Source organism: Rhipicephalus sanguineus, chromosome 4 (assembly GCF_013339695.2).
Source record: "Rhipicephalus sanguineus isolate Rsan-2018 chromosome 4, BIME_Rsan_1.4, whole genome shotgun sequence".
Lineage (NCBI taxonomy): Eukaryota > Metazoa > Arthropoda > Arachnida > Ixodida > Ixodidae > Rhipicephalus > Rhipicephalus sanguineus.
Window position 1 is genome coordinate 185,781,813 of NC_051179.1, and position 26,224 is coordinate 185,808,036.

Genomic DNA, 26,224 nt, shown 5'->3' on the forward strand with positions numbered 1-26,224 from the left:
GGCTCAGACAGCGCCTGGTTTTGCAAGCATTAATGCAAACAAATCATGCATGGCTGTTTTTCTAGATTCCCTACTTGCTATGATAATTGTTTCTTCCTTTTCAGTAACCTTCTAGAACAATAGAGCAAGAGGTTTTAGGGGCGAAGCACCATAGGGTCTCGGCGTGTCGGCGTGCATCGCGCATCGTCATCTCCTGTCGCGTGTGCATCGTCGCGCCCGCCGTGTGGCGACAGAGAGCGAACGCCGGGCGTTGACTATGGAAACGCTCTTTCTGCGATGAACGCTAAACTACCAGCTCGCAAGGAACGAGAACACGCCCCCGCCCGCGACAGACAACACCGACGCAGACAGCGTCTCCTAGCGAGTTTCTGTGTTTAGAAAAATTTATTATCACAGACGGTTAACATCGATAACAATTCAACGTAACATTACGTTTACGAGAATGACGAACAAACTTCAGTTACATGGAAACAAAACATGAAATGACGAGGAGGCAACACGTACAATCGGCGTTTCACACACACACAAATTTGTCACAAAAAGACGGATATACATATTTAGATTACATGGCAAACAAAAGACACAAATAAAACGTGAATATGTACATTTGCGTATTTACATGGTATTTCTGCAGGCACCAAACGAGACATCGGCCTACCGACACCAGGCAGGCCGAAAGAAATGATTCACGCGTCTGTCACAGACGAACACAAAAGGGCAAGACCACTGCCGGAGGAATTCCTACTAACCGAGAAAGAAGAGCTCCTCCGACAGAACAGACAGAAGCTCCGAGTACAGTCGCTCTAGGATCGGGAAGAGAGCGCGACGGCGACGGCCTGCTACAACCGCCTCGCAGCGGTTGCGCCAAAGACAGAAAGCACCGGAAACAACGAGAAGGCAGCCAAAGCGGCCACGAGAACAATGTCCAGAAGAAACGAAGCGATTTACTCCGAGCCCGCGAAATCCAGCATGCACGGCCCTCCAGAAAATACGAGCAATGCCACATTGCTTCAGAACATGCTGATTAGTTTCCTGAAGGGAGCAGTTCGGGCATGTTGCTGACTGGACCATTCTCCACCGCGCGTGGCGGTCAAGAGTGGGAAGCACACCCCACCCCAGGATAAATAGCACAGGGGACAATGGACATCTCTGGCGGAGCCCACGTGTAATGGGAAAGGCAGCACTTTCCCAACCATCCAGAACCAGTGTGCTTTTTATATGAGTGTAGGTATTCCTAATTAATTCCACAAATGAATGAGGAAAGCCGAAGGCTGTGAGCACATTGAAGATATACGTGTGCTCTTGTCGGTCAAATGCTTTATCCTGGTCCAAAGACACAAGCAGACCACGCGCTGACCGCGACAGCGTGTAGGCTATGACATCGTGGTTGGTAAAGGACAAGCTGTGTATTTCTCGTCCAGGCACTGATGAATCTTGGTGATTACCCACCGAGGTGTTTAAGAGAGCCCTCAAACGTTGAACGATTACCGTCGCGAAGATCTTATAGTCAATATTAAGGAGCGTGATAGGCCTCCAATCTTCAGGACTAACAGAGGAAGCGTCACCTTTTGGGATAAGTGTAATGCGGCCATCTCGAAAACTGGATGGAAAGACGCCATCATCAAAACACCTTGATTGAAAAAACCGACTGCCCGTGCTGCAAAACCGTTCACCGGCCACCGCGTATATATAGGCACTGGATCTTGACCTGCATTTTAGTGCCAGTGGCAGATTTCTCTTGCGCGTAGTTAAGCAATAAAGATTCGCAGCGTGCACGTTAACGAAAAGCGGAGTGCGGGTCTCTGTGTGTAATCTTTCTTCTGTCTCTCATTGCCCATTGGCATTGATTTTGCTGTGGGAAACTTCGGCGCACACTGCATGCTTCGCCGCTCCACAGGTTTCACGTTAGTGGAGCTGAAACACCTTTCCCTACATGCTTTGCCCCTCCCCAAAGTTTTACTCATGATTCCTTTCGTTGTTGTTGTTTTCTTGGGAAGCTGTCATGATCAGACGTGTTGTGTGCAACACCATGGGAATACAATTAGAAAGGAGTGTTAAATTTTGCTGCACTGTATGATTCAGGTGAGACCGATGAAAAACCGTCAGCATTCTGTAAACCCACCAAGCATCTCAACCTGCTGGCTTGCACTAGAGTCACTGGAAAAATTTCAGAGTATCGCATCTGTTTTCCGCGCGCCGCCGCCGACGCGATTGACTTACTCGCATCACGTGACCTCTCACCGCCATATCCCTTCCAAGCGCTTTGGGTGCAGGCGCGTTCAATGCAGAGCGTGGCCGGACATCTAGCAGTACCACAGTCCCAGAAGTATTTCGTCGCTTTTTTAAACGCGTCATGCAGACAGACATTTTTTTCGGGGGGGGGGGGGGGGGGCACGGGCCCGGTGTGCCACCCCCTGGCTACGCCACTGCATGCAGATGCGAGAAGAGAGTAGCTCACCATCAATCGAACGTTACTGGTGAGCTACTCTGGGAATCTCGTTTGCTGTGTGGGAAAAGTTAATGTCAAAGAGCGCCGTTCTACGTGGCTGCATAGTTGGCCTGAACGAATTCGCCCCCTCGAATAACACTCCTTCCTGCAGTGAACTACACTAACTTTGCTGGAAAAGATCTTATGCGACAGGATACTTCACCTTTTCGGTTTGCTATGGTCAGCGATATTGAAAACTATATACCTTTCTATTTGCTCGTCTGTTTATATCTCGATCTGTTGAACAGATTACGCATGCTATCCGAGTTATAAGCGTGCCACGCACGAGCAGCGAAATCGAATATTTATTAAAATAATAACTGTTTACTGGTATACCTTGAAGGCAATTGTGGCATGATCTTTGGCATTGCACAAAACAGAAGCGTGGAACTCTGTTGATAAACTTGGTATAAGGCAATGTTATCAAGCGCATTTTTACATTTGTTGCAAAAAAAATGCTGCTAATGGTGCATTGCACCGAGCGTACCCTTAAAATACTGTATAGTTGGTGAGAAATGGTCACAGCCGGGGGCGTAGCCAGGGGGCGGGGTTGGGGGGGTTCAAACCCCCCACCCCCCGAAATTTTTCAGTTTTGCTTGCGTATATATACACGCGCACATACAAACGCACGCACGAACATACATAAAGTATGGTTGAACCCCCCCCCCCCGAAAAAAATTTCTGGCTACGCCCCTGGTCACAGCAAAAAAAAATGCAGATCTCACGCATTGAGGAAGTCGATTTTATGCGAGCCCTAGGTCTATATATACTGTGTTGCAGTAGCATGCGCTTTAAAAATTACGGGATGTGCTATCTCTGATCAAAAGAACATAAAGCACCGTGCCGAGGAAGTTTTAATAAGAGTGCATTATGAAAAAAAAATTGCAGCAGTGCAGAAACCGAACCCCAGCTGCGTTTGTCGGAACAGAGAAAAATATTTGCAAATTCATTGGGGAATATTAAGGAGACAAGAAATAGGAAATCAAACGATTAAGTAGTGATGTCAATAATTTTTGATGGCCTCTTTTCTACATTTCGTAAGATAAGATGCACCTTACCTACCGCACGCCGATTCGCCCGTGCGTTCGGCTGCTGGCGTTCCGAATCAAGACGTCGCGAACTTCCAATTACCGTACACACACAATTTATATTACACATATCAACAGTTGAACAAGAAGCACGGTGCGCAAGCAAGCTATGCATCAGCGATCAGTCGAAGGACGCAATGTTGAATGTTCTCGATGTCGTTCGATAACGTTCTCGAGTGCAGTGAACCTGAACACCGACTGCAGAGCTAGCGCAAACAGTCAAGATTCACCAAATGTCGAAGTAAATGGCATCTTGCACGATGTCACTGCGCTAATGCAACTATGTTTACAGATCCGGACCTAGCGAACACGCCCGGGCGTGACACGAAGAGAGACCGATGAAGCCACGAAGAGAGTTCGCGAGCACATGGCAACATTCGCCGTACGTTTCATTAGTTACACTGCTAACTGCGCAGTCGATCCATACCTGTCGATGACTCGAAATCACTTCTAATATCCTATTGAAGAAACACACACACATAATGCCGTTCTGCCGAGCGTAACACGGCACTGAGGCTAAAAGATCGGTCACTTCTCAACACACGCTAGCAACGCGCCGGACGGTCTGGAAGGGACATGGCCGCCGCCACCCAATGTTGCCCGCGTGCAGCCTACCTTTGCGGTACTCTGATTTTCCAGTGACTCTATCTTGCACGAGGGAAACCGTCAGTGCTGTAGAAAACACGCCAAGTGTCTGAACAGTCTCGCTTGTAGACGGAACGCTTTCAAAGGTGGGGTGCTTCATTTTATGCCTGATAAAATGCTAGAGCAGGAGGTTTGAGAACCAGATTGCACTAAGAACCAAATTTCAAACAGCACCATCGAAACGTATTAACTTATTTATTAGCTTCAGTTGGGGCTATTTGGTACAATTTATAGGTTTTCTGTGCTGTATTTCTAACTCAGAGTGACAAGGTGACACAGGACAAGCATGTGCACATTCTTTCTACTGTTTGTTGTTCGCAGACGCAAGTCATATGTGCGCCAGAAGAAATAGTGAAAAAAATTACTGTTTCGCCGCAAAGGCGAAGCAATGGATGCGGTAGCAACAAATTGTGATGTTATAAGAAGTAAGGCTAGCAGCTAACTCTTTTGGATTCGATATCGCTTAGCTCAAGAAAACGCTGGTGTAAGGGAATACGGCCGCTTTAGGGAGTGGGTCGGTTCTCCTGCTGTCTGTCGTCTCAAACGCAAAGAAAGCGGGCCGTTTGCAGATGTCTGCCGAGATAGCGCGCGCCAGCGCTTGTGACCGCGCTCTTATGATTAAAGGGACACTAAAGAGCAAACCGATTTTTCTCGTATTAGTAAACTACTCTTTCACGATACCTAAAACACACCACTTGCTGCGAGAAGACGCTTAGTAAGTGAGAAAACGCACAAAAAAATTACACCATCTCCCGCTAAAGGGGACCATGAGGCGATGCGAAGCCGGAGCACGATCGCGTTCAGTTGGCGTTCGCTGGGCGTGCTACCGACCTCGCGTCGTGGAACACGAAGAGGAACACTACGCGCGTCGTGTCTTCCCTCTAGCCTGGCCGTTGATTCTCACAGGGCGTGCGGGGAACGCGGTCGACAGGCGCGCGAGACGGAGGCAGCGTAGGAGAGGAGAGAGGGGGAGGGGACGCGCATGCGCTGGCCCTCATCGCGGCGCTGCGCACGAGAGAGTTTCGGCATGTCGAGCCCCCATTTCAGAGGAGCCAACCGAGGCAAGCGCTGGACTGAACGTGCGCAGCGCTCTACCACTTGAAGGAGAGGCGACTAGAGGAGAAGAGTAGCGCATGCGCCGTGACAGCAGAGGCGAGAACGCAGGAGAAGCGCAAGCAGGTGCTGGTAGAGAAGTGGAGAGAGTAACACGCGGCTGTTGGAGAGAGGGCAGGAGGAGAGTTGCACATGCGTAGCGTGAGTGCGGACTATTACGCCGCGTGCGGATTACCACGCCGCGTGACATACCCCTGAGCAAGAGATACTTCGCATCTAAAAGAAAATGTGGGTGGCGACGCCATCTTGAAGTTTCAGCACCACTCGCCGCGACGTCACATATTTTGACGGCGCCTACTACGGCCTACGCAGTTCCTAATCGGTAGAAATGAAGTACATTGTCCTCTGAGGGGGCCATAGACTTAACGTACCAAGTTAGAGGAAGTTTCGTTGGGCCAATGGCGCCAAATTACGATAAGTACACTTTGAAATCCGTGACGTCACGTGCGGAGATTTCGGCGCGAAATTGAAAAATGATACTTTCAACTTTATTTTGTCCTATAATAATAAACCTATGATGGCTAGATGAAGGACATTACATTTCTCAGAGTACAATTTATCATTCTTAACGGATTCATTGTTTCTCTTTAGTGCCCCTTTAAAGTTGCAGTTGCTGCTCGAGCGATGCAGTAGCCCCCCCCCCCCCCACGACCTCCCTACCTCCTTCCCACGACCCCGGCTCCCTCCACGCTCCTTCACCAGGCGAAAGATGGGCGGGGCGTTTGCTCTGTGCTTGAGTAGCAATCGACGGCCTATCGCATGAGTCCTCCGTGCAACGGAGATGCCTTGCTCGCTTCATCTCTGCTTCAGCCGCGTTCGTCGCCAACGCTCGCACGCTTAATCGTGGGTAGAACATACGCTGCGTGCGACAATGTTATGGATTTGTACTTTCTACGGAAAATGACAGCAACGGCGACGCCGACCGCACGAACCCGGCAAGAGTGTCCATATAATTGCTATCAAAATAAACGATAATCACAGTTTCACCGCAAGGGCGAAGCAATGAATGCGATAGCAAGAAATTGTAACGTTGTACGAAGTAGGGCTAGCAGCTAAGTCTTTTGGATCCGACCTCGCGTAACTCTACAAAACGCTGGTGTAAGAGAATACGGCCGCTCCAGGGAGAAATGCTCTTTTTGCTCAGTCTCTTCGCGTTGAGAGCAGAGCGCGTAGCAGGGTATCCGAGCCGCTTGCTGATGCCTGCAGCGCGGTATGAGCAATACCGGATCGTGGTTTTGGTTTGCTTATGTCGGTAAATACATGAGACCGTGAGAATACAGTAAGGAGAATTACGTGGCGTGCATGCGATTTTAAGCGGTACCGCACGCTTTCAGATCATTCCCTTGCGTATCAGACTCACATAACCTATGACTAACGGCACACGAGCTGGAAATCGTGCGTAGCCGCTCATTACCGGGCGCTGTGTCAAGACGCTTTCTCGGTGGCTATGTATACTCGTGCGCATGGTGTCAACTGCGGTCAGGGTTGCCAGGCCAAAAAGAAATAGCGAAAAAATGGGAAAAAGTAGCCGAAAAAATCGCTTACGATACTGCCTAATGCGAATTCTGAGCGCAGCTTCGTGTTGAGGCAAGGCCAACTGTGTTTGAAGTTTTGGCTTTCCGCAAGTTATGGACTACGCCATAAATCATAATTTTTGTGAAGTAGCACAGCACCCACTGCGCCATTATTCGTCTTTGTGCGGATAACCGAGGTACCCGCTACACATCTGTAAGGTATTATATGCACTTTGTTGATGCTGAATGTGGCTGGTGACGATGAAGAAATATGGCTGAGCACTTTGCAGTGGGTGGGAAGTATTAAACCACACACTCGATGCGCAATTAGTATAGTGTGATGACTGGTTGTTAATTTAGTCTTCTGCCACGCTGTATTACATTGGTTAACGCGATTCCTAGCCCTACATGACGCCTGTATAGGGTCTTTTTCAAATGAGTTTCAAGCACTGGCGTGGCTCTGTGGTAGAATACTCGACTGCCTCGCAAAGGGCCCGGCTTCAAATCCCATTAGGTCCTGGGTGTTTTTTTCTCATTTTATTTTTCAAATCTATCGGCTACTTTTTCATATTTATCGGTTGCGCGACCGACGGCGACGCCGCGTAACGCACGAACGGACGCCCATTAGCTCCGCTCTAAATGTCGTAAAATTGAGCCAAGGTTAGTAAAAGTTGCCAAAGTAGCCGCAAGTGCGTGAGAAAAACTGTGACGTCTTTATTTAAACGACTGAATGCAAAAACGTTTTGGCGAAAATGTAAATAAATGCATCTAATATCACAATTGCTGACATTCAAGAATAAATTGTTGACTTTAGCAATGATTTCGTGCAGGATGACGAAGTTTCTTGCGCTTTTGCTAAAATGCCACTCTCTTTACGCATCTTTCGCGACTGTTCTAAAATTACTAGCAGTAACAGCCTCGTGAGGACAATAGAATTGAGTAGGGCATGAGTGTGTTCAAAATCACAGTTCCTGGGATTTAAGCATAAACTGTAGTTTCGCAATCACTTCTTGCATGATGATGAAGTACGAGCAGCTAATATTACTGAGTCGCACTCTGCACCTAACCCTAAGAATCGACGGAAGCAATTCGTTTGACATCCGATTTCTAATGACGATGAGAGCAGAGCACTCTGTATGCGGAGCGCATTCTATTGTCTGTTCACTTCCAATTACGCTTTAAAGCCGCGTTCAGCTATTGGTGGTCGGCAAAATGAGACGCCCTGCAACAGTGTTCGTCGAACCACATATCCGAAAGTCTTTTCTTTTGTGTAATGCAAGCGCCAATTTCAATTGTGGGCGCTGGAAACGTGCCTTACCGCCATGTTCTAACACCGCATACTACAACGCGAGTGGCTTCAACGTCATATTGAAGCCACTCACATATTCACAGTCATCACATATTGAAGTTGATATCCAGGGAGCAAGCAAGTAGCCAAAAAGTAGCCAAGACGTTTTTTCTGCCTCCACTGTTTGATAAAAGTAGTCAGTTGGTGCAAAGTAGCGTAACCTGGCTGAGGTTGAATTTGATGGCGCAAATGCTCGGAGATGGACGAAGAACACAGAATGCGGACAAACGCGGAGTACACTTGTCCGCGTCCTGTGTTCTTCGTCCCTGTCCGAGCATTTGCGCCATCAAATTCAACCTTAGTGATGTACCAACTAGCCCGACAGCAAACGCTACTAATCTAGTCTAACCTGGCAACCCTGACTGTGGTTGTGCGCTTGTGCGATTGTGGCAGAGATGATTGCAATAAATCACAGTTTCAGCGCAAGGGCGAAGCAATGAATGCGATAGCAACAAATTGTAATGTTTTACGAAGTAGGGCTAGCAGCTGAGTACTGGGTCCGACCTCGCGTAACTCGATAAAACGCTGGTGTAAAAGAATACGGCCGCTCGAGGGAGAGAAGCGGTTTTCGCACAGGCTCTTCGCGTTCAGAGCGCGGCACGTAAAAGGGTATGCGAGCCGTTTACTAATGCCTGCCGAGATAGCGCGCGCACCAGCGATCGAGACCGCGCGCTTATAATCAAAGTTGACAGCTGCTCGAGCAACGCAGCCCAAAATATTTTTACCCATGCCTCTCTTTCTCTGTGCAAGCGCGCGCGTTTCTGTGTGTGTGCGCGCGCGGTAACCTGTGTGGTTTCAAGAGCCCCGCAGCTTTTTAAGACGTAACTGAGCCCTCTAGGGGGCACGTTTCTCCGCCGTGCTAGCACTCTGCAGAACGTGGTCCATGGGGTTAGGCAGCTCTTTACCCAGGTTGAGGAGCTCCGCTGCGGCCTACAGCGTTGAGGAGCGTTGCCGAAGAATATCTTTCGCAAAGGGCTGTCGGAAAATGTAGCAAGTGGGAGTCAAGCGACAGGTCTTTTTCGTGCAGGTAGTCGCGTAAACCTTTCTCAAGGAAGGTTCTCCGTTTATAAATAAGCCCTTCCTTCTTTTTAAGAAAATTGCGATAAATGTGATTAGCGACTGGCCGAATCATTTCACACATTTATTGCCTGCACTTGCACTTAGATACAGAGCTTCAACAATTTCACGTATATCCCGGGCATGTAGCCAGGATATTTTCTATATGCAGGTGGTAGGAGTCGCAAGGTGATTTTCATGCCAAGCGCGGGGGCGAGAGGAACTGTCGGGAGAAACGTACCTACTAGGTACACTGGCAGGAGGGCGGAGAGAAGTTAGATTTCGGGAGAAACGGCGCCCATACACTTCGGACGTCCTCCTCAGATACGTGCCCGTGTCACTTGCTGCTTTATCTAAAAGAGAAACGTGAATATACGAACGAAAATTATTCGTAATAATCAGGAGATCTCTTGATTTCGGGTGAGTTGTTGCATTACTTCGGAGACTGGATAGAAGTCGTCTTTCCTGTAGTCCATTCGCGGAACCATGTGTTTCCAATGGACCAAGTAAACAAAGAGGTCGAATGTTTTAGGCGGAACCGCTCGATAGAAGTGCGCTACATGATCACGCATCCCGCGATAGGATGAAGCGGGATGCCTCCACGAAGAGCATTGAGGCCCACTGTACAAAATATTACCAGACCTGTGGCAAACTTTTTTTATATGTGGCGTAAACGGCGCTTCTGATGATCTAAATATTCCACTTGTAACATGTAACTAGAAAGCGCATTATTTACGCCTTAATTAGACTCGGTGTCGCGCGTACCAACGCTATAGTGGAAGCGCTTCTCCATCACAAGCAGTCTTCGAGCAGTGGTGCTGCAGAGAACGCGCGGAGAACTAGGCCCGAGACGCCGTTTCAGCACCACGCGACAGATCATATCCTTTTTTAGATGCGAAGCATCTCTTGCTCGGGGGTATGTCCCGTGGCGTTGCCCTTGGCGTCCGCACTCACTACGCATGCGCAACTCTCTTCCTTCCCTCTCTCCAGCAGCTGCGCGTTACTCTCTCCACTTCTCTCCCAGCACCTGCTTGCGCTTCTCCTGCGCTCTCGCTTCTGCTCTCGCGGCGCATGCGCTACTCTCCTCCTCTAGTCTCCTCTCCTTCAAGTGGTAGAGCGCTGCGCGCGTTCAGTCCAGCGCTTGCTTCGGTTGACTCCTCTGAAATGCGGGCTCGACATGCCGAAATTCTCTCCTGCGCAACGCCGCGATGAGCGCCAGCGCATGCGCGTCCCTTCCCCCTCTCCTCTCCTACGCTGCCCCCCTCTCGCGCGCCTGTCGATCGCGTTCCCCGCTCGCCCTGTGAGAATTAACGGCCAGGCTAGAGGGAAGACACGACGCGCGTAGTGTTCCTCTTCGCGTTCCACGACGCGAGGTTGGTAGCATGCCCGATGTCGGTAGCATGCCCAACGAACGCCAATGGAACGCGATCGTGCGAGTGTTCCGGCTTCGCATCGTCTCATGGTTCCCTTTAGCGGGAGATGATGTAACTTTTTTTATGTAGAGGCCGTGTAGGCGCTGTCACCGCATGTTGGGACAGCAAGTTTGAGGAGCAATATGCGCGTAAAATGAGATGTTGCAACGTTCATGGGAGCACTCGTTTAAATACAGCATGTGTATTTTAGTTTAGGTGGGTGAATAAATGGCTATAGTTGGATGATTTATTATGGGAATCTATGTGCGATAGTGCTGCAGAGAGAGAGAACAACTTTATTAAAAATAAACGAACCCCAGTCCGGGTCCACTAATAAAAAAAGCAAGGCTTAGCCATCAGACAAGCCTAAAAGTTTTAATTGTCCGAGTAGTGCCTTCATGATGTCTGGGGAGGAGTCTGCCAGCCACTCCTCCAGGGTCGCAGGTCTTAAATTGGTGGGTATGTGTTTAAGGCTCTCGCCCATGGCTGCACGGCCACCCGGACAATCCCACAGAACGTGAGCGTTATCCGGGTAGCCACCGCATGCCACGCAGGCAGGAGAGCCGTCCTTGCCTTGTATGTAGTATTGAATGTGGGGTGTCATCAAAGACTGAGTTTGGGCACGCCTCACCAGGGCTGCCTCGCGTCTCGTCATGGAGGGAGGTGGATATAGTGCTGCATGACTGTGTTTGAGACGGACTTGCGCTGGGCTTATTTTACAAGCGCGACCGGGAAGGGACGCAACGCTCCTCCACCGCAAAAGCGCACAAGGGCTCTACGGCCGGGTTCATCAGCGCACGGGCACGGTGCAGTAAAGGCACTTGTGGCAGGGTGTCAACAAACGTTGCTTTATTAACCGAAGAGAAGATGCAGCACAGTGCGACAGTCACGGAGTGTGGGCCGAGCAGGGCAACTCCGCTAGGCCCATTGAGTACGCTTGTCTGCGGCATTATCGGCTGCCACACAAGGGGACTACCGGACGCGCGAACGAGAAGTCGCCTGCTCAGTCAGCGCGTGAGCCACTTGTTGCAGGCCCGAGAACATCTCTCCCGCGGCGACTAAGCGCCAGACAGAAGTGCGCTCAGGTAGAGAGGGGGGGCCCGTGGGCCGTCAAGGGCGGTGAATGAGAAAGGGCGTGGCTAGCCCGATGAGCGGCGCCAGGGCCTCTCGACGCCGGCGAGGTCGAAGCATGGCTTGCGTGGGAAACAAACCTTTGCGGCGGTCAAGGTGCGCGGGGCTGGCACAACGCGCGAGCTGAAGGAGAAGGCGTCCTCGATCCTCTTCACAAGTGTGAGGCTGCGTTTTGGCAGATGTGGCTAGCGAATATTTATTTCAAGTTGAGCTACGGGCCGTCCAGAGGGCCCGCGACGCGGCGGTCAGGCACGGCCTGCCCGTCCCTATGTGGGAGCTGCCTGCGGCGGCTCCTCCCCCGTAAGGGGGCTTTCCGAGTTGCCCCTCAGTGCCACATTAAAGTTCATTGCCTGTCTGTCCCTCTGTCACCCACTCTCTCAAAAGTGTTATGGAAGAAAGCACACAACTCCTACATTGTGTGTTGTGGCTTCAATAATAATTCAGTGTCACTTATTCAAGAAAATTGCTCGGTTGATGGTTTTCAGTAGTGTTGATTCTTTTTCTCTTGACGCTGTCACCCGTTTTATGAGCATCTTTACTACGCGATGCTAAGCAAACATACATACCGCGGCACAGCACCTCGATTTCCCACCTTTCTCACTGCTGCTCTCCGTATTCAGGCTTGCCTTCTGAAGGCAGATGTGGAAGGGGATGGCGTAACGCACGACAATCCAGGCTTAAGCTACAATGCAGCGTTTCCTTGTGTCGCAAGTGAAGCTATGCATAAACCCTTGCTGAAGCTGGATGCTCTTTGTCCTTTAATTTCTTTGCAGGATGCTGAGCCGTTCCTAACAAGCTGGCAAGATTACCACGGCTGCACGCCTCTTCATCTTGCTGTGGCTTCTGGCTCCGTGGCTGTTATTGATTTACTGGTTAGTATGACCACCTTTTCCCAATACCATGCAGAATTTCCACTCCATTCTTGGTTTGAAGCAAGTACTTCCTGTTGAAGACATACTTGCCAAGTCTCCCCGATTACCCGGGAGACTACCGGATTTTGAACGTTTCTCCCGGTTGTACGGGTCATAGGAAAATCTCCCGGAAATCCAGTTTTGCTCCGCGCGTCCAGTGCTTTGTCTGGCCACATGAACAAAGTTGTCTGGCCACGTAGTAGAAAGGATTCTTCTTTTTTTTTACGATGGTAGAAAGGTACAACTCAGTTTCATTGCGGATGAAGTAGCTGTGCACTTTGCGTCGCAGTCCAGCACTTAAAAGGGTAGGCGTTACCGATGTCTGTCGAGATAACGCGTTCGCCAGTGCTCGCGACCGTCCCCGCCTCAACGGTGCCCCTTATGGTTCTTTGCTCGATGAAATAACTCGTAAGCAAGCGACGACAGGCCTCGCATGCGGAGCGATGTTATCGCATGTGCCCTTCGCGTGACGGTGACGGCCGGGTCGTTTCATCTCTGCTTCAATCGCGTTCGTCCCTAGCGCTAGCGCGCTTTTACTCGCACGTGAAACAGACGATGCGTAAGCGACGTTATCGGTTTGGACTCTGTACAGATCAGCGGCGACCGCGAAATCCCGCTGACAGTGTCGATATAATTGCTATCGGAGTACCCCCCCCCCGCCCCCGCGGTCGGCATACTTTATAACCCCCCCCCCCCCCGTTGAGTAGATCTCCCGGACTCCGTTTCTTCAAACTTGGCAGGTATGTGAAGAGTAACTCAGCAAGCTGTTGTAGATGTATGTTGGTATTAGCATGTGGAGGAGGAACCTTTATTGAAGCAGGTGATGCCCCTTATCCCCACCGGGCTCGTCGACATCCCTAGTCCGGGACGTTATTAGTCGAAGCCGCCGCCCGAGCCCGCTGGACCAGAGTTCGCTGTTCCTCTAGTGCTGAGCAACTTATCAGGGTCGCCTCCCAGCCCTGTTTGGTGGGGTTGGGGATTGGAGTTAATTTTGGGTTGAGTTGGCAGGCCCAGGCCACATGGTAAGTGTCGGCCACTGCAGCACAGTACTGGCACTGCCCACTTATTTTTGGGTCGTAATGTTTTAGTACTGCTGGACATAGCAGCGTGTTTGTCTGTAGGCGCCGCCGGACGCGCTCCTCCGTTTTCGAGAGTCCCTTCGCTGGTGCGGGATACAAACGGCGTTTTTCGATATTGCCACGCCCACTTCTTGTCTTGTTTTGATGTATTCGCGTTTGACTGGCAGGAACGGTTATCAACGCTCGACGCTGTCCGCGAAGCAGTGTTCGAGAAGCTTCGCGATTGTAGTAGATCGTTTTGTTAAGATTGCGCCCCGCTTGCGAATGTTCCAGCTTTGTCGAGAGATAACGCCGGTACCAACGATATTGCTGGAAAGTTCGATAGCGCCTGTATAAAAGCCGACGCGCTTGACTGCTTGTCAGTTGATCGACGGTCGATGCTCTGTTCGCCGCTGTCAGTGTATAGCTGTAGTTTGACTTTCTGTTTCCCGGCCACAAGTTCGGCCAAATAAAGTTTCATCTCTGACGTGCTTACTGCTGCCTTCGTCGACGTCACGACCACGTGACAATATAGTAAAATTTCGCGGAGCCGTGTTAAAGGTGTGGGACGTTCATGTATTTCAGGGCAATGGGGAGTCTCCCGGGAAGTAAGCGCGCGGGCCGCTGCATCTGCAGCCTCTTCACCCCGGAGACCCTGATGGCCTGGAGTTCACATTATTCGTTTTGGGGCGGGATCGCGGTCTCTAATGCTGAATTTCAATATTCTGTTGGCCAGCGGAGAGATTTCCCCTGCCAGATAGCTCTCGTAGGCTCTTCGAGAGTCTGTAACTATTTGTTGTGATTTAGGATGGGATGCCGCCAATGCGATGGCTACCTCCTCCGCCTGATTTGAGTTTGTGGCTTTGAAAGTTAGGCCGTCCACCTGTGTTCCTTGATGTACGACCGCCGGCGTATGGTACCCCCTGGGTGACGGTCCAGCCACGTCGACGTAATGGACCCCATTACGGGAGCCAAGCTGTTTTTCTAGCGCCTCGGTGCGCGCTTGCCTTAAGGAGGATGCATTCTCTTGGTGTAATTTAATTGTGCACTTTGTGTGAAAGCTTTATGTGGCTGCTTTCTCGATATTTGGCATTTCATCCTTTCTCTTTCCTGATGGGCCCAATAGCTAGTCAGCACTTTGCGAGCTAACAGTAAACATATTTAAATTCTGCTGACTACTATATCACATAGGGATGTACTTGCTGACGGCACTGTCAGTGAAATAAATTTTGTAAAATTTATGCAGTCATTATTGCACCAGTATTGTCCACAACCCATTTTCTTTTCAAGTTCATAGGCTCTTTTGTGTTTTATGTGTTTGCTGTGCTTACCAATTCTTGCAATCTGTGCTTAGTATGTTTTTTATTCTTGTGACCCGTGGTTACCATTTGTTGCCTCCCCTTGTTACGTAATGCCCATCAGGGGCCCTTAAGGGGAAATAAATGATGTCGACGATATAGCTAGTGTAGAGATGGGTTTGCACGTGGCTTATCCTACGAGCGCGACGGAAAGGGACGCGACGCTCCTCTACCGCCGAAAATTACGAAGACGCTACAGCCGGGTTTTTGTCGACTCCGAAACGGCTCAGAAAAGGCATTCGAGGCAGCATTTCAACAAACGTAGGTTTATTAACCCATAATAATATTATCTGGGGTTTAACGTCCCAAAACCAAGATAGGTTTATTAACCCAAGATGCAGCACAGTGCGACAGACACGGGAATGTGGGCCGAACAAGGCAACTGGGAATGTGGTACCAACAAGGCAACTGCGGCAGACCGATCGCGGGTATGCTTGCCTGCGGCGCTATCGGTTGCCACGCAAAGGGGACCACCGAGCGCGCGGACGAGAAGTCGCCTGCTGAGGCAGCGCGTGACCTCTGGTTGCAGGCCGGAGAGCATCTCTACCGCGGTGACTGAGCGCCAGCCAGAAGTGAGCTCAGGTGGAGAGGGGGCCCAGCGGCTGTCACTGGCGGCCAATGAGGAAAGGCGTGACACAATGACGTATGATAGCGCGACTTGCTGCGCCAGGACGTCTAGACGCCGGGGAAGGAGAAACATGGCTGGCGCCGGGCTGTAGGGCCGGCATGTATGTAAACAATAAACAAGCCTGTATATCAGGCTAACTTGGCATTAATAGCTTTGATGTACCTCTTGAGGGATATGGTTGGTGAAACATAGCTTTAAAAATCAAAAGCGCAAATTGAGATACCACGCAACGGAGAGCGATGCTCGTGTTGTTTTTCTTTTTTTTCTTTGGTGCCATAATTTGCGCTTTTGATTTTTAAGATTGAAAAATTCGGCAGATCCCATGTACCGTGGCAATCGATGCCATGCGAAGCATGCGGCGGGAACTTGACTGTGGCGTAATTTTTTACATTGCGCAAAACCTTACGCAGTGGCGCTAAAGATATGTGCAAATGGTATACGCACACATATATATTGAAGGGTCGCACATGTGCTATATTACCAGTTGTTTACAGTTCGACGATGCCAACAGCAACATAGGTATTAACAATACCAGGCGTGGTAAGCCGATATGTAGCGCTTATACTTATCCGTTATGATGGAGACCGCACGCACGTTTCACGAAACCGTCTACATGTGTGGCACAGATGGCAGATGGCCATCTACAGATGGCCATCTGCCATCTGTGCCATCTGCCATCTACAGATGACCGTCTCCAGATGGCAGCGAGCGGGATGTCCTTGTTATGGTAATTAATGTGCGCAACGCAGACCTCGCCAATTCCGCTGCTTGTGTCTGTGTGGGTTCTGTGTCTGGAGGCCGGCGAAGTGAGATGCGGCCTACGCTGAAGTTGAGCATCGCCGTTTTCCTATATGTGACGACGTCTCCACGCCTGCAATGAAGCCGCTTGCTGTGGACGACACAGTGGGCTCATCGCTCCAGGTTTCAGAAAGTGCCACCACGCCAGTTTCTGTAAACAGAGCATCGTTTCCGGGGTGGTGTACTTGCGCGTGCGCAGACTGTACGTTGAGAGCGGCGAGCGTGAGGTGATTTTGTGGTTGTGGCATCATATGAAAATGGTATTCCGGTCCAAGACAATGTCTAGAGACCTATTTGCTAGCCGGGTCATGTCAAGAGACTGTGTCGATAGAGCCGGCGACATGTCAAAACCTGAGGTCACCTTTTGGATTGGTGAGGTATGGGCCGTCGAGGCTGGCGCTACGCAGACCAACCCTGGAAAGTGCTACGCAGACCAACTTCAATGGTTGGAGCTTATCGTATCCATAGACCACGTGGGCGTATGTGGTCCTTTGTGACTTATGTGTAGTTATGGCATTTGCTTGCACAAGGGGAAACTACGTCCTCTTACACGAGATATTTTTCTGGCGTATATCGTGGTTGTGGTGGTTCATATTACCACGGTCACACATTTCAATCCTATTGATGGGTGTGCGGTAGGGATGTCCTTCACCCTTGCTGGGTCGACGCAACGTGCGTTATAGCGGTCGACGTCCGCATTGATGTAATATAGCCGTATGTCGTCAGGGCACTTAGCGGCTGCTTCTTCGCATGTCACAAAGCGGCTCTGAATCGATCTGACGTCATAATCGGTCACCATGAGGCCATCGCACAGCCTTATAAGAAATGAAGAGAACACTGCGTCATTCTGGCGGACCACGTGGACGAGTGCATGGAAGTCGAGCGTCTTTCAGAGGAGTTCTGTCTTCAGCTCCCTGACTAGCCTTGCGATTCGATGTGTATGTTCGCGCTTACTGTGTCGATTAAGACTGTGAATCACCTAGGGCACATACCCGCATAATATGGTATAATAATAATAATAATAATAATAATAATAATAATAATAATAATAATAATAATAATAATAATAATAATAATAATAATAATAGCTGGGGTTTTACCTCCCAAAACCACGATATTATTACGAGACACCGTAGTGGAGGGCTACGGAAATTTCGACCACCTGGGGTTCTTTCACGTGCACCTAAATCTAAGTATACGGGCCACAAACATTTTCTCCTCCATCGAAAAATTTCGCCGCCGTGGCCGGGATTCGATCCCGGCCACGGCCTTCGGGTCAGCAGTCGAGCGCCATAACCACTAGAATACCGTGGCGGGCCCGCATAATATGGTATGTGCCACACGTGACAGAGGGAAAGGCCTTTATGACGACATCGACATTACGTCTGCATAGGCTGTTTTTCCAAACCGGTTTATAGACCTGGCGTGGCTCTGTGGTAGAATACCCGATTGCTGCGCAGAATGCTTGGGTTCGATTCCTGCTGGGATACTAATTTCTATTTTTCGTTTCGTAGGGTCAACGCTGCCACTGTCGGTTTTTCTTAACGCTCTGGCATTTAACTTGCCAGAGCGTTAGGTGGCTAGATGAGATTAAGAAGTTTGTAGGTATAACGTGGCAGCAGAAAGCACAGGACCGGGTTGATTGGCGGAACATGGAAGAGGCCTTTGCCCTGCAGTGGGCGTAGACAGGCTGATGATGATGATTTAAATTGCGAATGTCTGTTCTCGCCGTCATTGAGTAGACATAACATCTCAATCACCTGTGGCGCATACCCGTATACCACGGCCCGTGGCATACGGCTATGTGCCACACGTGTCTGGAGGAAAGGGTTTGACGACGTACGCGGCAGGATTTTCACGTTATTCATGTCATGGCCCGACAGTCATATTCGTGAAGCCTTCTTACCCTCCCATGCCAATTTTGGTCTACACCAAGTTAAGGAGGCGATCATGAGAGCACCCAGACGTAGGCGGCAAGATAGATAGATAGATAGATAGATAGATAGAAACACTCAAAGTGCCAAAGGTTCGCTAAGAAATGCTTCGCATTTAAGAACATAATGAGGTGAAACTGCTGCGAGCTGCTTTTGCTAGATATAGGCACTATGTGTGATTTTCAAGCGAAAGTTTTTTATTTTACGCATCAGATTTCATAATACTGCCCAGTTCTAACCTACGCGGATCTTTTTTTATCTATTCCCTTATACTGTCGCAATGACCACAAGTTCTAAGTTGGCGTTCCAGTTAGCCACCCTGTTCCTTCTATGTAAACACCAGCGCAAATTGAAATCAACCCGGTGCTTCCATCCACCCAGTTATTCAGCTTAAACCAACCTTTTTAGATACTGTATCTAAAAACGTTGGCTTAAACTGATCTATTATATATAAAACTGCATTACTCTTTTTGAACCTTTTAGAAATATTCTCGATTCCACGACAGCACCAGCAAACAGCACTATCAAAGTAAAACAAGATATTTCAATTTGGCCCACGGTACCACTTTTTAGTTTATTTCATTATCCAGAAAGCAAACGCACACACTCCGAACACCGCAATTCACATAAAACTCAAAACGCGCGCACACACACAATTCTAGGCACGGCGTCTTCCACCAGTCTTGGTGGATCTCGAGGTAGTGAAACGATGTTTCCATTCACTGTGCACACGTCCGCGTGTACAATGTCACTTGCATCGAAATTTTTTTCGCACACGCGAATGTACTTGGAGTCGAACGAAAATCCGACAGTCTCCTCTCGCGGGATTGCACATTTCCACCTGTCGCGTTGTTCTGCGTCGGCTGGTAAACAGAACAGGGCGACTTTTTCGACGGTGCCCTTGTACCCCGAGCGACAGCCCGGCACACAGCAGGTGTTGGGCATCGCGGTCACTTCGTCGTGACAGCGAAAAGAAAAAAAAAAAACGCCAGGCCTGCGCTGAAACCGCAGCACAGTCACAGCGAAAGCTGGAAGAGCGGCGTTTCTAGAGCCCGTTCTAAGCTGCCTTGGGGCTACTAATACGAGTTCACTAGAAAGGTACCCACTACGCCATAAATCACAATTTTTGTGAACTTGGGAAGCACCTACTAAGCCATTATTCGTCATTCCGCAGCGAAGCGGGGCACCAGCTACACGTCTGTAAGGCATTATGTGCCCTTTGTTGACGCGACGACTGATGACGATGAAGAATTATGGCTGAGCTCTTTGTAATGGGTTGGAAGCTTTAAACGGCCCACCAGTTATGCAATTTGCATTGGGTGACGCCCGATCGCTATTTCCCTCTCCCGTCACGCTGTATAACATACGTTGACGTGAGAGAGACGGGGGGGGGGGGAAGAACTTTACTGAGACCCCGAGGAAATGGATCATGCGCTTATGGGCTTCCTTGGCAACCAATACAAGTGCACTTGCGAGGAACCCACTACGCTATAAAGCATTGTAATTTTACTTAGACCCCGAGTAAATGGATCTGCGCTTATAGGCTTCCTTGGCAACCAATACAAGTGCACTTGCGAGGAACCCACTACGCTCTAAATCATTCTAATTTTTGAGAAGTAGGGCAGCAGGCACTGTGCCATTTTTCGTCATTTTACGGAGATCCGTGGTACCTGCTAAACGCATGTAAGGCATTATGCGCACTTTGTTGATGCTGTGCCTGATGACGACGAAGAATTATGGCAGAGATCATTGTAATGGGTTGAAAGCATTTCACAACCTACTCGTTGCGCAATTCGCATTGTGTGACGCCTGGTTACAGAATTCGCGTTGTGCGACGCTTGGTGATTATTTTACTCTTCTACCAGGCTATATTGCATATGCTAATGGGGTTCCTTCCCGACATGAAGCCTGTATAGGACCTTTTTGCAAAGCAGTTTCATGCACCGGCATGGCTCAGAGGTTGAATACTGGGCTCCCACGCAGAGGGCCCAGGTTCGAACCTCGTTCCATCCTGGAATTTTTTTCTTATTTCGTTTTTTTGCTTATTTCGATCGATACTGGTTACGGACACCGGTGGCGGCGGTGGCGGCGGACAACTACGGCGCCAAAAACGGCCGGTGAAATGATCTCATAACAGCTTTCGCTGTAAAAAGGGTGCAACCAGCACAAACAGCACTCCGCGCCCACACTCCGCTAATGGCGGCCAGCAGCAGCCGGCTTCCTCGTTTCCCTTCTAGCTACGCCAGCGCTGCGGCACGGAAAGTGCGGGCAGTATATGAAGCTCTCCCATTGAGTTACGCGGGAGTTTCATGACCAGTAAAAGTATTGAGGGACCATGGTTCAACTCAATGGACTTACATTTAGTCCTCACATTTACACCTTACCGGGCAACTGTTAGTCCCGACAGATCACCTCAATGGACTAACATTTAGTCCTCACATTTACACCTTACCGGGCAACCGTAAGTCCCAGCAGTTGCACCTCGCCGGACGAAAGGTCGGTCCACTCAAATACTCCGTTCGGATGAACTTTTTTATCCTCAGTTCAAGTGATCCGTTAATCCCCAGGGATGATTTTCTACAGTTACTCTCCGCAAGGCCTAATACTTTTTTCGCGTGTTTCTGTAACAACAAATGGCGCGGAAAAGAACACCCGAAAAAAATATTTACTCCTGCGTGTATCACTGCTTTCTCAGTCAATGCGACAACGAAGACGAAAGGCAGACAATGAAACGTTTTATTTTTCTCTGTACATATGAAGTTTCTGCTTTCTGTCATTTAGTTCACTGTAAAATGTCCAGTGCATGTCCAGCCGCGTTGTCATATCTCGTACAGTACTTTTTGTGAAGCTGCTCCAATGGAAGCGACAGATGAGTGGCATTGCAGGCGCCAGCGCACACAGCATTTTGCACATTGTAGACAACGGCTGCATCCTGAAAAGCACAAAAAAAGTTGCATATAGTAAGTCACACGTGACCACAGGTCGGCAAACTCACTCATGAGTCGACTCACTCAGACTCAGATAGAGCCGTGAGTCTGAGTCTGAGTCCGAGTGAGTATTATTATGGTGAGTTTGAGTCCGAGTGAGTCAGGCTGAGAAAAATTTCAGTGATTCTGAGTCCGAGTGAGTCCGGTTGAGGAAAATTTTGGTGAGTCTGAGTCCCAGTGAGCCCTAAGTGCAAAATATATTTCTTGGGGGAGTCTGAGTGAGTTTCACTCTTTTTTGCCGACCTATGGTTCTATCTACACAATTTCAGCATTACTATCAGCCTTATTTCGGCTCACGTTTATACCCCCGTCGATTCACATATACTTCAGAGGACTGGCGTTCATACGATAGCTCAATATTTATTAATAAGGGTGTGAGTTACAGAGAAGGGGGGAGGGGAGCAGATTGACCTCCCCCCGCAATGTCTTTCACAGGAAGTTCTTGATAAAAATATCTCGTGTGAGGCACCTCTCTCAGTAAAAATGTTCTTACTGGATTGCATCCACTAATAACTCATATTTGAAGGTATTAGGTCAAAAGGCACCAAGTCGAGCAGCACCAATTATGCAATATATTGGTGTTAAACAGCATTGACACCATGGTTGAAAAGGCCAATTATACGCTTATGGACTCATGAGTTGACTCACTCAGGCTCAGATAGAGCCGCGAGTCTTAGTCTGAGTGAGTCCGAGCGAGTATTATTTTGGTGATTTTGAGTCCGAGTGAGTCAGGCTGAGAAACATTTCTGTGAGTCTGAGTCCGAGTGAGCTCTAGGGACAAAATACAAAGAAACCTCGGTGATACGAATCTCACGGGACCACCAAAAATATTCGTATCATCCGAAATTCGTATCACGAGAAAGCGTGGAAAATGAGCATGCGATAAAAGAAAACTGGCGTACATTTTCATTTATTGTTCTTCAGGGCCGCAGCAACGTCAGGAAGAACACTGAATGGTTGTCAGTTAAGTTTTTAGATGTCGGCAATCATACCAGCACTCGTAAATATACGGCCCGTGCGCGCGTATTTAATTAATGAACCAGATGCGCTGTGACCCGCGACAGCAGTAGCCCCTTCCAAATTTTAGTATTCTTTTTTTCCATGGCACCGGATTACTGCAGCGAAAGTCACAAAAGAAGCGCTTTGACGCGATGAATCGCGGCACAAAATTACACAACTACGGTCCTGTGTTATGATTTTGTTATTGCGGAGGTGTTGGGGATATTTTTTGGGAGATTTACGGCTGTGTCCGGTCATGTACGCCCGGGCGTACATGACCGAACCCAGCCCGCGCCCGGCCCGGGCCCGGGCGTTCATTACTAAACTAGTCCAGGGCGCGCTTGTTCATGACCAGGCCCGACCCGGGCCCGCTAGAGGATATTAGTTGTTGATGATGATTATTAATGATGCCGTGTGCTTTGTAGCGGGCGATCGGGCGGAAAATCCGGTGTGTACATGCATCGAAATGTTGCTTTGCCCGCGGTGGTAGCTCAGCGGTTAAGCTGTTTCGCTGTTAAGTTCTAGGACGCAGGTGCGATTCTTGCGGCCAAGGCGGCCGAAATTTGATGGGGGCGAAATGCAAGAACACCCGTGTATATACTTCTCTTTAGGTGCACGTTAGAGAACTCGAGGTGGTCAAAATTGATCCGGTGCCACTATGGCGTGCCTCCTAATCATATCGTGGTTTTGGCACGTAATACTAAGGAATATAAATGAAATGTACCGCATGTGTCAACCTCGAATAAAAGACCGAAATCTTTATTCCTCCCGTGGGAACAACCGTGATCTGGCCCATTGTTAGTGCTGTTAATATATATACATACACACACACATATATATATATATATATATATATATATATATATATATATATATATATATATATATATATATATATATATATATATTGTTACGGGGAAAAGGCGTCTGAGAAATATGTTTACTATCGATAAAACAGGCAGGCATACAAGATGGAACCCAGTCTGCACGAGAGCTCAGACATCGTCTTCTTCCCTATCGAGTTTCGAGTTATCTGTGGCGCCACGTAGCAATATATATACGTGATCTGGCGTGTTTATAAGGAAACCCACCACGCTGTACTTGTTACTTGTTACGCTGTACTTGTTCGGACGGCCCGGCCCGCGGGCCGGGCCGGGCCGTCTGAAGCGATTTCTGGCAGGCCCGGGCTGGGCTCGGGCTTGAAAGTGCGGGCCCGGGTCGGGCCCGGGCTTGAAGCCGCGGGCCTCGGCCGGGCCCTGGATAGAGGCTGCGGACCGGGCCGGACTCGGATCCGCTCATTAAAAGGCGTGCACACGGCCTGCATCTCCCGCGCGGTTGATCCCTTTGCAGAGTAACTGGTTTGCACACTGAACGCATCCTTCTGTGGTTGCTCCTCAGCTGTCTGCGTTCATCGCGAGCGCCTATTGGGCTCCGTTACTCCTCTTTCGGGTAATTTTGCCTTAGAATGTAGGCGCACTACTCCGTGCCGCGGAGGCTGGCTCCCCGATTTCCACATCATTTCTTTTCAATACAGATTGAGTGAGTGCTTTGTTGCAGTGAGACTCGCCGGAGGGCAGCGGGACGCCTTCGCGCGTTCACGGCTCAAGCTACGAGCTCTGCCTCTCGCGTTCCTGAAGCGCTGTGTGGTAGTGTATGCATGAGCAGTAGGTTAGGTTACCCAATTACTGGAGCGCGCACACCTTGCAGTTTCTCTCCTCAAGTGACCACGCTTTCAATGAGCGCATATCGACCGCTAGTGTTTATTACGTGCTTGTTGATGCCATCTTACCGCGGGATTCACCGTACGCTACCACAGAGGTTTAGTCTTGATCAATGATAGTAGTCGTCGCGATGAAGATGTTCCACCAGGCATCAACGTAGGTGCATTCACATCAAACTGTGCAATAGCCGCCAAACAAGCGCCCGGTAAGTTTGCCAAAATATTTTTCTTTTGCCAACTCGCCCGAATTTCAGTATTTATGCATGGGATCGGATCTTTTTCACACCACTGGGCATAGTGAGCCCCATGACCACGTTAAGGACAACATGCCTTCACCTGAATACAGCGGCTAAAATAAGTGGGATGGCTGGTCTCGTGCGGGGGACATTGATTGGTGTGGAGGTGGAACCACGTGGGCCGCTTGCTCCTGCGTTCACGCCTCCCAACAGAATGCAGGTTGATTTAAAGAGACTGTGAGGACACCTGGTGACGCCAGGTAGCCCAGAGTTCACTGTACCAAGACAGAGGGTGCCGGACTGACACCAAGTGGCGGAGGGTTGCAGGCAGGAGAGAGTAGGCAGCTGTGGAGGGTAGACGAAGGGTTGTGTCAATGTGGTCTACGGTGGCTACGACGGCGTGGCAAGAGGAGAACGTTCCGGCAAGGCGAGCCGAATGCGGTGCGGCTGAACTTATGGTCTAACTACTGTGCCGGTCTGAATAAATGGACTTAGAAAACTACAACTTTATGTGCCTTTTTTAGCTTTGTCTTGTCAACATGGTATGACATCACGTTGCACAGATGTCTTCAGGACGGTTTTTAAGGGGCGACTAGGGCTTTAATTTGCTTCTTAGTTGTCAATATAAGCTAGCTGTCTACAGTTCTGGCCATAATGGGAAAACACCGTAAGGTGCACATCGTCATGTTTCATGTATAACACTTTGACCAAACCTTACACGATGTCCGTAGAGTTACCGTGACAGGTATGATTATATTTATGCCTTCTGGTTCACTCGCACTTTGCGTTGGGAACGAATCTTTTAAAAGCTCAGCTGGCGTTTACTTTCCTTTTTGTTGCAAACTGGGCTAAACGACGACGAAAAGAACTTGTGAATGTCAAATTACATTTAGATGTGCTAAATATCAATACATCAAACAAAAACATTTCGATTGAACGACTGTGTGTTCTCATAACAACTTATTTGACTGAATCGCATAACACCCTGGTACACTATAACCTATCGTGCCTTCATTTGTTAATACCCTTGCATGGTTTCATTAAACAAAATTTAAGCATCTGGTATCTCTGGTGAGAGGGTTGGGAAGTGTGTATTTGTGTTGTTCCAATAGGTTTTCTGTATCTTTCTTCAGACTCAGCGAAGCAGCAGCGAGGTGAACGCACTAGATGATCTCTTCCGGACGCCATTGCATTGGGCGGCGATCTTAGGTGAGCATGCATGGTAGTTAAGAGCGATGGTTTCCTTAGTCAAGTGGTGGCTTCTGCGCAGCTTGGGAAGAGCATTTCTTACCTTCTTTCTCTCGTGCTAGTTGCTGCGGACGCACACATCTGGGCGGTCACTATTATGCTGGCCATTTTTGGATGCTTGTATAAAAGAATTCAGGAGACGGACAAAACGGCGCCGAGTTGTCCGTTTTCCTTCTATTGTCCTCATGTGTGTTGCGTTGCAACCGAGTGAAAAAAATTGCTAGAGTTACGCGAGGCATACGACATCAGGAGACACTTGTGCACAAATCAGTGTGTGACATCGGGGACGCTGCGTGATTGTGAATTTGGATATTTAGATATGTGCAGTACTCACAGATTGAAACGCAAAACATAGGTCTAAGGAATGCACGTACTTCATTGCCATCGTCTACAGTTCGTGTAATATCGGCGTAACTTTAACTCGAACATTTACATCACAGCGAACACTACTTTTACAGCCGGATTTGCAGCGACATGACGCGGTTATCACGAGCAATTGCTCTGCAGTCTTTTCACTGAAAAAAGCATGGTTGATCTCTCCGTCATAGGAAT

At 49.1% G+C, this 26,224-nt stretch overlaps 1 protein-coding gene across 1 annotated transcript in view; it reads left to right on the forward strand.

Annotated features, from left to right (window-relative positions):
- Positions 1–26,224, forward strand: part of LOC119391911 (inversin) — a 217,492-nt gene that overhangs the window by 108,344 nt on the left and 82,924 nt on the right. The window contains exons 6-7 of the mRNA XM_049415444.1: positions 12,569–12,667; positions 25,558–25,633. Of these exons, the coding sequence (XP_049271401.1) occupies positions 12,569–12,667; positions 25,558–25,633 (175 nt within the window). The remainder of the gene's footprint in view (positions 1–12,568; positions 12,668–25,557; positions 25,634–26,224) is intronic.